Consider the following 10,479-nt stretch of genomic DNA (forward strand, 5'->3'; position numbering starts at 1 on the left):
CAACATTTACATCAAATGGAGTAAAATAAAAAAAAATATCCTCTTGTATAAAGTAGATCCGGTCAGAAACGTGTGTAACTCCAAGGATAAAACTTGTTTTAAGGGCAGAGAAAATGGCTTTGTCGGTCTTGGACACGTCCTGGCCCATGTAGGTAATTGGGCTAAAAGCGAGCAGGCTTTTCAGCCAGCCTCGGACAAACAAAACAAATCTCCACTTCCGGCCTCGCCCACGCCCGGAGTTCCCCATCACTCCGACCACCACCATTTTCCTGTCAGCTCTCTCTCTTCTCTCCCCCACGGCCATTCAGATCGCCGTGACTCAGCCGCCATGGGCGCCACAAAGCCTGCTCCCGCCGCGAGACTCCTGTGATCCCAATTAACCCCCACGCCACCCCGCCCCGCCCCAACCGCCAGCCCCCACCCGCGGACCGACGGGGACATGCCTCCCACGCCGCCGCCGGAGACGGACGCCGAGCCGGAGTTCGCCGAGATCGACCCCACCGGCCGCTACGGACGGGTAACGATCCGACCGCCGCCATTCACCCTGTTCATCCCTCTCCCCCTCCTCCTCCCTCTGCCCGTGCTCGTCTCAACATCTGCTGATTCGGCGGCCGGCGGCGTCCCCTGTTTGTTTTCTTTGATGCAGTACACGGAGGTTCTTGGCAAGGGCGCGTTCAAGACGGTGTATCCTTTCGCCGGCGGGGTTCCTCCGGCCATTGACGCGCCGGTTCCCGTTCGATTCGTTTCCGGGGTCGTTTGACTCCTCCCGATTGGCTAAGATTCGATTTTTACCCGGTCCACGGAGCCTTTCGCTGTTTGAAACGACCCCGTATGCCCGCCATGCGTTGTTTTCTGCTTAACTTCTGTTATTTATGCCTAGTATATCCCAGGGTTTGAATGATACTAGTATCTGTCTCCTATGTGGAAAACCCCGTTATTTCTTCTTCAGTTAAATGGGAGTTTAGCTGTCATTGACCTGCTGTGGTTGCTGGATTTTTTTTTATAAAATTGAAGAATAATCGCCCGACCTCTGCAGTGCGCACGACCCAGCTGTGGTTCCTGGATGCATTTTTCATCTGAAAGTTTCCATTTTGGCATACACTTGCTGCCGTCCCTGTATGAACCATATGGCAATCATACATGTCAAATTTTGACTGGATTCAACGAGCGATCGGGGAGATACGGAACTGTTTTTATTACTTTGCTGTGGCGTCACTTGTGGGGGTGGTCTGCTGACTTTATGAGAAATCGAGATGCTCGAAAGTGAATCGTGCCGTTTTAGTTATACTTGAATCCTGGATCCGATGCTAACTGTCAAGACATACCTTGTATAACCACATTTCATCATTGCCTATTTCTACAGTTGTCAAGGTTATGTAGTTTTCAAGTTTCATGTTAGCGGTTCAACTGTTAATTTTGACTTGTGTGTCGTGTCCAGAGCATAGTAACCATGTTAAAATGTTCTATCCTAATCGTCTACCCCATTATGATTTGATATTTAATCAGTCCACGCAGGCTTTCACAATTTGAAACGGTACCATATGCCTTGTGATGCCTTGAATTCTGCTATCTGTCTCCTCTGTGGAAACCTGTCCTTTCTTCTTCTTCTTTGTGTGAGTTTAGCTGGCATTAACCTGCTGTGATTATTCGCCTTTTTGTCATATTTCCGATTTGGTTGTGTCTAGGGTCGTTTGACTTGTCCTCGTTGGTTAAGATTCGATTTTTACGCAGTCCACACAGCCTTTTGCAATCTGCAACGGTCTCATATGCCTAGTGATGCATTGATTTCTGCTGTAGTTTTGGTATTTATTCCTGCTATCTCGGTGGTGCTATTCCTCTGTGGAGAACCTGTCCTTTCTTTTTCATTTGAATGAGATTTTAGCTGCCATTCACCTGCTGTGATTCCCTTTTTTGGTAAGGAAGAATAATGTCCCAGCCTCTGCGCCCTACAGTCTGCACACGACCCAGCTGCAATTTTTGGATGCATTTGTCATTTCAAAGTTTTCCGTTTCCTGCTGCGCATTGGTTGGCATACACTTGCTGCCTGTCCTTCAGGAATGATATGTCAATTATATATGCCTAATTTTGGCTGAATTCGAGCTTTCATTACTTGGCTGCGTTGTTGCTTGTGTGGAAGGTTTATGAGTGTATATGCGTAGCTGTTGCCACTCTTTGAGAAATTGGGATGCTCAAAAGTAAATAATGCCATTTTAGTGCAAGTTTTCAGCTATACCTCAATCCTGTTTCTAATGGTAACTGTCGACATACTTGTATAACCAGATTATTTTTTCACTGCATATTTCTGTTGTTGTTGTCAAGGTTAAGTAGTTTTCATGTGAGCAGTTCATTTGGTTTCGCACCGTGCATTCCTCATGCAAAAGCAAGACAAGTATTTTAGATGTTTCAACTTGCACGCTATTTTCAGAACCAGAACATACTAGCCCCATTAAAATGTTCTATCTTAATCATGTACCTTTGGCAACTTCTACTTCCTAATTTTATTACAGATCTTTCTATGGATTTGGAATCCTTAATTCAGATTCTGTCGATAGCTACAAGGCTTTTGATCAACTGGAAGGGCTAGAAGTTGCCTGGAACCAAATCAAAGTGGGTGATATATTACGGAACAATGATGATTTGGAGAGGCTGAGATCAGAAGTGCGGTTGCTTAAGACGCTCAAGCACAAGAACATAATCAAGTTCTACAATTCATGGCTCGACAAGAAAAACAACAACATAAACTTCATCACAGAAGTCTTCACATCAGGAACATTGCGCCAGTCCGTGCTCTCATGCTCCCTCTTGGCTGCAGCTTTTTAATAAAGTTGAACACGTGTAATTAGTTGCTGATGCCACCTTCTTTAACACTACTGTCATCATCTAGATATATATGTCATTCTTAGGACATAAATTAAAAATTAGTTTGTTGCGTGTTCTCAAACACATATTTGATTCTAGCATGGTCGCGCCAATAAGGAAGCAGTATTCGCAGAAACTAAATCAATATGCCGGATATATCATATACCTTACGTCTTTCCATATGCCTAAGCTGTCACTGAATATTTTTCACACCGTCTTATCTTTTTAGGTACCGTATTAAGCACAAGAAGGTAGACATTAGAGCTTTGAAGAAATGGTCAAGGCAAATCTTGAGTGGTCTAGTGTACCTCCACGGCCATGATCCACCAATAATCCATAGAGATTTGAAATGTGATAACATATTTGTGAATGGAAACCAGGGTGAAGTAAAGATTGGAGACCTGGGATTAGCAACCATCCTAGACAATGCACGCTCAGCTCATAGCATCATTGGTAACCGATTCAGTTGCGTATATCTATGTTTGTTCTTCTGAATTTGTAGTTGGGCCTTTCTAATGTTGTCTCTGTCTTTTCATAGGCACACCGGAATTCATGGCGCCAGAACTCTATGATGAAGAATACAATGAGCTTGTAGACATTTATGCATTTGGGATGTGTTTACTGGAGCTTGTTACATTTGAGTACCCATATTGTGAATGCTCCAATGCAGCACAGATATACAAGAAAGTTTCTGATGTTAGTCTGCTTATGCTTTGTGTTATATTTCATTTTTCTTTTCTGATAATTTTAGTCAATAAAGTGACATAAAAAGTACTGTTGCTGCATGATTATTGCTGCTCTCACTGACCCATTTATCTTGATAGTTACAAATTCATCATCTGGACAGTGCTAACATTCTTTCTACTCCCTCCGTCCCATAATATAAGAGCGTTTTTGGCACTAGTGTAGTGCTCCTCCGTCCCATAATATAAGAGCGTTTTTAGCACTAGTGCTAAAAACGCTCTTATATTATGGGACGGAGGGAATATTTCAGTATAATACCATCAAATGGCATAACAATCATAATATCCTAAGTGTTACAGTTATGTTTTGCTCTTATATTTTTCAGGTTGATTTTTTTTTCAGAAGCATAAAATTAAAATGTTTTTAGGGTTGACAGCGTCTTAAAATATTACGTTGGCAGGCTATCATTTGTCTTCCAGATTATTGGCATAGTCGCAAGAATTGTCTTGCATAATATAAAAAGGGTAGAAACTCTTAAGAACAAGTATCATTTAATCTGTGACGTGTGGTTCTTTAGCTGTGAAGTATTTGGCAGTAAACGTGTTTGCAAGCGTAGGCCTATGATCTGTTTTTCCATTCATCGCTTTTTGCATAGGATTGTAATCTATACAGTTAAGCTTTTATACAATCTGTCAGATTAGATCTGACAAATGTTAGTACTAAAAATATCCAACTTCTAAGAGTAAGAGTACATAATAATTTGTGTTAAAGCATGCTGGTCAGATGTAGATGCAGGAGTTTTGGAATGATAATTTCTCTTCTCTACCATAACTTATAAGTGTCTGTTTCATTATTTATGGTACGCACATATATCATAGGCTACTTACTAGGCACTTTCTGGCTGTTTGTTACTGTGGAATATCTTATCAAATACGCTAGAGTCTAACTGCCTTAATCTCTTGATTCTTATATTACAGGGTGAAAGGCCCGGTTCACTGGCTAAGATTGAGGATCCTGAAGTTAAATTCTTTATAGAGAAATGCATAGCCCAAGCTTCCCAAAGGCTCTCAGCAGAAGAACTATTAGTGGATCCTTTTCTCCTAGATGTTGATGATGAAAGAATCTTCTATCCAGTACAGTCAAATACGAATGCATCAGGTAAATGACTGAACTGGAGACATATCTCAAACTACTGATGCATGATTTAGTAAAGTTGTTATCTTCCCCATCTAACCTTACAATAAACATACCAGATGCTGGTGGCAGTTCGAACCCAAGTGCGAATTACAGAACAGCATCATCTGTTGGCTCCCGGGGACGAACGGGTAGAAACTCAATGACCTCACAGTAGTGCAAACATAAGCAGGTTTCCTCCTCACATTTCAGTTTTATGGTGGGATGCAGGTAGCACGGGGGGATCACATCCAAGTGATATGCACAGCAATAGGGATCGACATGCTGCGACTAGTCGAATGATCACCGTTGAGAGTCAGCGGAAGGACCTAAATACAATATTTTTGAAACTGCGGATTGCCGATTCAACAGGTATTTATGGTGGGACCGATTATAATTATCGTTATATAGCTAGTCTGGTGCTTGCACTTTATACATATTTTCAATTGCAATGTGCAGGTCATGCCCAAAACATCCATTTTCCATTTGATATTGAAGCTGACACTTCAATTAGTGTTGCTACGGAGATGGTTGTACAGCTGGATCTCACGGACCAAGATGTTACTGCGATTGCAGAAATGATAGATTCTGAAATACAGGCACATATTCCTGAATGGGCGTTTGATGAATCAGTTGACAACCAAGGGGATGAAGGAGCTCATTCTGAGACTGATAATTCAGAATCCGATAACGGTGAGACTTCTGAGCTTCGTAACGAGGTTGATGCAACAAACAATGGTTTTACACAAGAGCAGCTTCCTTCTGGCCGGAAATACTGGTCAGACTCACCCAGAAGAGATATTGAAATCTCTCACTCGGTGGAGGACCAACAGACTGATGATAATATGCCAAATGGGATATTGAAAAACAATAATGTAGACGGTATGTGTGAGCGAATGTCATCATCAGTGCACTTGTCGAACCCGGATGTGGTCAACAGGAACTCGGGAGGGGCTTCTGCTGGCACTAGCTCTCGTCTTTCAGATGGCGGTTATCTCACAGCAGATCTTAATGAAAAGTTGGCAGATTTGTTAGCCAATCAGAAAGAGGAGCTCAGTGCGCTGCGAAGAAAACACAAGGCTGACATAGAGGTGGTCTTAAATGGGGTGCCTGCACAACATCGCGAGGAGACCTTAACCAGGTGCCGCTTGAAGGCAGATCAGAAAAAGTTATGACTCCTTTATGTACATCTTCGTTGCGTCTTGTTTTAGGTACCGGCAGCAGGGAGTTTCTTAGAATCGATGTTGTGCAAAATTGGCCTCGCCGTTTCCTCTTCTTTTTTCAATGGAGAAGCTGCTGCAGGTGCTTGTGGATTACATATGATACTCCCACCAGTGCAAGTTGTCTGGAGGTTTTTGAAGTCAACAACGGAAAGTTTCTGCGCTCAGCAAAGTCAAATCCCCAGATACCATCATGCCAAAGAAATTGTTCATAAGAAGTGCATATTTTCTTTCTATTTCTCCCCTTTTTTGTATTGTCAACTTTCTTAGCTACTACATGACGGTGTTTGAGCTGTTGCTCACCTGCATTCATCACAAACCGTAATGTTCAATTATTCCTCCCCATCATGCTTGGCTCACATGCTCTTCCAGAGCCTTAGAGCTGTACAATGTGTGTACATTTCATGTCACTCATCTCCATGACCATGAGCATGCACACACACACACACACACTGACACACATTTATCCATTTGTTAAGTGCAAGTGTGGCAAGGAGCATGGAACTCTCCACTGGCCCACTCAGTCCCATCAGCAGATCTGGAGTGCCCAATGATGATTGATGAGCAGTATCTCTATGTGCAGCAGCAGCAACACATGCTTCCAGTAGCTTCCATCACATGCCCCAGATCTCTGTGTCCCCTTCCTGCTCCTCTTTTCCCTTTCCCAAATTCCTCTCCTGCATCTGAATCTGTGTACTGGTGCTGGAAACCTGAGGGCTCTCCAACCCAGCCGGTTGATTAGTCAGTCAGTCAGTCAGCTGCACCCAGAATTCGGGTCTGTGTTACAGTGGGCAGTGACACTGTCCACCCTCCAATGTCACCCTGTCACCATGTTCAGGGGATGCATCCATGCAGCCATCATCACCAACACCAGCAGGATGATATTTTTGCTGGTCACTCTCAGAGGCAAATGTTGGTCACTTTCAGTCAGAGGAAGGAAATGCAGCACTTGAGATCTTGAGATTGTTTTGTGGATCCAATGCATCATGGCTAAGAAACAAACCCCCCAAGATGTCAAATGCCCCATTTTCACACAGCAGCAGGAGAAACCCCCAAACCAGCTGCCAGAAGATACAAACAAGAGAGACAACACATCAGATTTGTCCCAAAGTACATAAAATGGTCCATGGATGCATGCATGAATGTATCCTAGCCAAGACAATTTTATTATCATTACTATGAGCTCTCTTTTTTGAGACAATATTATTACTATAAGCTGTATGTGCACGCATACACACACCAGTGTCCAGCCCATGAATGAATTGAAATAAAATGGAAGGGATTGGCAGTCCACTCCAGCCATGGATGCCAATTATGTATGTATGCGTTCGTCTGTCTCCAGCCAGCTGAGCTGATCCCCCGGAAGACACGCACATTAGTCCCACCTCGCCCAGCGGGGAGCTCATCACCCACCTTATCATCCGCAACCACCACGGCGTCCTCCCCTCCCCCGCGCTATATATCCCTCTCTCCCTCCACCTGCGCCTCCTCTCCTCCGTTTCCTTTTCTTCCCCAGCTCCGGCAGCAGCGACCGAGCTACGGCGGTGAGGCGTGCATGACGGCGTAGTGGTTTCCATTGGCCATGCATACGCAGAGGGTGAGCGGCGAGCAGGCGGGGCCGGCGCTGCCGTGCGAGATCGCGGCGGACGACATGCCGGCGGCGAGGAACGGGCACTACAGGCCGGGCAAGGCGGTGACGGCGTCGGTGTACCGGGCCAAGGTGGCGGGCCACTCGCGGGTGGTGACGGTGTCATGGTCGCGGGACCTGCTGTCGCACGCCTTCGCGGTGGCCATCTCCGGCGCGGACGGCGCGTCGGCGGAGTGCCGGGTGGACCTGCGGCCGTGGCAGTTCTGGCGGCGCGCGGGGTCCCGGCGCGTGGAGCTCGGCGGGGCCACGGTGCGCGTGCTCTGGGACCTGCGCCGCGCGCGCTGGCACGGCGCCGGCGCGGGCCTCCCGGACCCGCGCGGCGGGTACTACGTCGCCGTGGAGGCCGGCGGCGAGGTGGCGCTGGTGCTCGGCGACCTCCGCAAGGCGGCGCTCCGGCGCGCGTCGCCCAGCGCCCCGCCCGCACTCGCGGCGGTCCCCGTGGCGCGCAGGGAGCACGTGTTCGGCCGGCGCCGGTTCGCGGCCAAGGCGCGGTTCCACGACCAGGGCGCCGTCCACGACGTGGCCATCGACGTCGGCGGCGAGGACGACATGGAGATGGCCATCGCCATCGACGGCGAGGAGGCGGTCGCCGTCAAGCACCTGCAGTGGAAGTTCCGGGGCAACCAGTCCGTCACCTTCGGCCGGGCCAAGGTGGAGGTGTACTGGGACGTGCACGACTGGCTCTTCGCGGGCGCCGCCGGCGGCGCCCGCCCGGCGCTCTTCATCTTCCGGCCCATCGTGCTGTCCAGCGCGTCCGTGGGGGCCTCCACGCCGCTGCTCGCCGGCGTCGACGGCGCCGCGGGCGCCACCGGGTTCTGCCTCTACCTCTACGCATGGAAGCTCGACTGATCGACCGACAATTTCATTCGATCCATCATAGCCATTGTCCATCCTCATCATCACCATAAAAACAAAAATGTGAAACCAAGATGAGCGCAACGTAGTAGCAACAATTTTATCCGATTTTGTATTTCTTTTTTTCTTTCTCGCGAAAACGGCATAATTGAATATAATTCTTTCATAGACCACACAAACATAGTGGTTCACTTTACTCATTCTCCTGAAATTTGCATTTGTTGAGCTCAAGCTCAGTGAGTGTGTGAGTTCACAATCTTGGCACTGTCCCATACTACATGTGTGTAATTAATATGTGTGACACTGTAATTAGTAGCTTGATTAGTTAGGGATTAGGGAGACACCGTGGGGTGGATGGCACATGGGGTGAGAGGGAGAGTGGGATCCAGTGGTGTGGTGTAGCAGCAGCTGTGCATGGACTGACTCATCAGACTGACCGATCAAGAGTGAGAGAGAGAGAGAGAGAAAAATATTGCCACCGCAAAAGGTGACAGATTGGATCCACCACCCTAATCTGATCATGCTCATGGCCCCAGATGAATTTGATTAAGTCCATTGTTTTCTTGCCAAATTCACACTACCATTGATCTGGGGTATCCTATGTCTATGTGATGCCGTCTCACCTCTTTCTTCCCTTGACTTGTACTCCCTCCGTTCCAAATTACTCGTCGTGGTTTTTGAACTGAAACCACGAGGAATAATTTGGAACGGAGGAAGTGCACGCAAAAGTAGTACTAGTGATATTAATGTTTAATTATATATTTGTGCAAATATGAGTAATTTGGGAATGTTAAAAAAAATGTGAGCTGGACCAGCATGTAGACCAGCTTAAATATAGTTATTTGACAAAAAAAAAACTATATGCTGGCTGATTTGTATTGCACAATGTTTTTTGACAATTAATATGACTTTTTATGTCACGTAATCAACTTGTGTTTTATTGGTGCCTAACTGATGGTCAAATCCGAGCCTGGAAATGTGTGGGCGCCTTTCATGAGAAAGGGAACGGATAAGTGAAAATGTTCAATTTACTCCAACGTGAGAGTTTTGCGGCGAAAACAAACAACATATGATACTTAATGCGCCGCAAGATTGTCATGAGAAATTTGCAAGGTTGTACCATCTTCTTATTTGTCTACATCCATCCATCTATATCATCTCTACGTTGTATGGATGTGTAGGTGAGATGCTAAAAGGCTGTAAGATTCTGTCATGGGAAAACAATGAAGGATGAATAAACAAATGTTCGTCCATTTTGTTCCCTTGCTAGTAGGAGTAGCTTGCATCTGCTGGATAGCTGGTGCCAACCAATCAAAAGATTAGCTTCTCCGTTCAAAGAAAAGATTATATTCCGGTTGGTGCCATTTGTCTTTGAACTGTGTATTCAACAATTGTTGTGAAGGTATGCATATATAAATCCCACAATAATCGTTAATAACACGGAACAAAACAAAAATAAAATGGGAGACCGAAATTCCAACCAAGACGATGCTTTGTCAAAGATGGCGATGTTTTCAACAGAATAATAATATATGAGAGGTGGGTGAGGACAATTATTTTACATCGACACGAATCCCGAGGCGCAAACTTCCAAAACATAAATAAATTAGCATATGACAGTTTACCTGTCGCTGGCCTCCCCCCCTCCCCATTGCCCCGGTCAAAATTGTTCCGTAGCTGGTACAATCTTGCTGATTAATCAATCAACACTTGGTGTAGATTATTGACATGACACTCCAGTGGGATCCTGTGTTCCTGCTGATTCCTTATCACTAGTCTTGCTTATACAGTGAACGAAGGCTTCTTAAGCGAAAGATGTTGAACGTCTGGCTTTTGTAAATTAATAATAAACCCCCAAAACTCTAAACGGTTGAAAGATACAAGAATGCTCAATGAATAGCTTACAACACAATGCACACACGACAAGCACACAAACTCAAAGGAAACTAACCGCAACTTGAAAGATGGCATCGCTCTCCGAGCTCGAACACCATAGCATAAGACGGAAACAACACCAAAGGAGCACTAACCACCTTGAGT

At 45.8% G+C, this 10,479-nt stretch overlaps 2 protein-coding genes across 3 annotated transcripts; both read left to right on the forward strand.

Annotated features, from left to right (window-relative positions):
• Nucleotides 1–230: 230 nt before the first annotated feature.
• On the forward strand, nt 231–6,284 carry LOC109742024 (probable serine/threonine-protein kinase WNK2). 2 transcript variants are annotated; one of them, XM_020301109.4, is made up of 9 exons: nt 231–517; nt 647–684; nt 2,553–2,780; nt 3,089–3,324; nt 3,398–3,555; nt 4,521–4,701; nt 4,797–4,868; nt 4,948–5,088; nt 5,176–6,284. In XM_020301109.4, exons 1-9 carry the CDS (start codon nt 440–442, stop codon nt 5,889–5,891), a joined length of 1,848 nt encoding a protein of 615 aa, XP_020156698.1. In that variant the 5' UTR covers nt 231–439; the 3' UTR covers nt 5,892–6,284. The 2 variants fall into 2 exon arrangements, with proteins under 2 accessions (XP_020156698.1, XP_020156699.1); XM_020301110.4 differs by having other exon boundaries at nt 3,089–3,312.
• A 1,234-nt stretch (nt 6,285–7,518) lies between these two features.
• Nucleotides 7,519–8,433, forward strand: LOC109742009 (uncharacterized). Its single transcript, XM_020301097.1, has one exon. The coding sequence runs from the start codon at nt 7,519–7,521 to the stop codon at nt 8,431–8,433; it is 915 nt and encodes a 304-aa protein (XP_020156686.1).
• The last annotated feature ends 2,046 nt before the right edge of the window (nt 8,434–10,479 follow it).

The sequence above is a fragment of the Aegilops tauschii genome, chromosome 1 (genome assembly GCF_002575655.3).
Source record: "Aegilops tauschii subsp. strangulata cultivar AL8/78 chromosome 1, Aet v6.0, whole genome shotgun sequence".
NCBI lineage: Eukaryota > Viridiplantae > Streptophyta > Magnoliopsida > Poales > Poaceae > Aegilops > Aegilops tauschii.

Bases quoted from the DNA above. Each gene is read 5' to 3' on its own strand.
- LOC109742009 (XM_020301097.1), top strand. From the start codon at position 7,519: ATGCATACGCAGAGGGTGAGCGGCGAGCAGGCGGGGCCGGCGCTGCCG.
- LOC109742024 (XM_020301109.4), top strand. From the start codon at position 440: ATGCCTCCCACGCCGCCGCCGGAGACGGACGCCGAGCCGGAGTTCGCC. The intron at 518-646 runs GTAACGATCCGA...TCTTTGATGCAG, and splicing joins CCACCGGCCGCTACGGACGG to TACACGGAGGTTCTTGGCAA. The intron at 2,781-3,088 runs GTCCGTGCTCTC...TTATCTTTTTAG, and splicing joins ACATCAGGAACATTGCGCCA to GTACCGTATTAAGCACAAGA.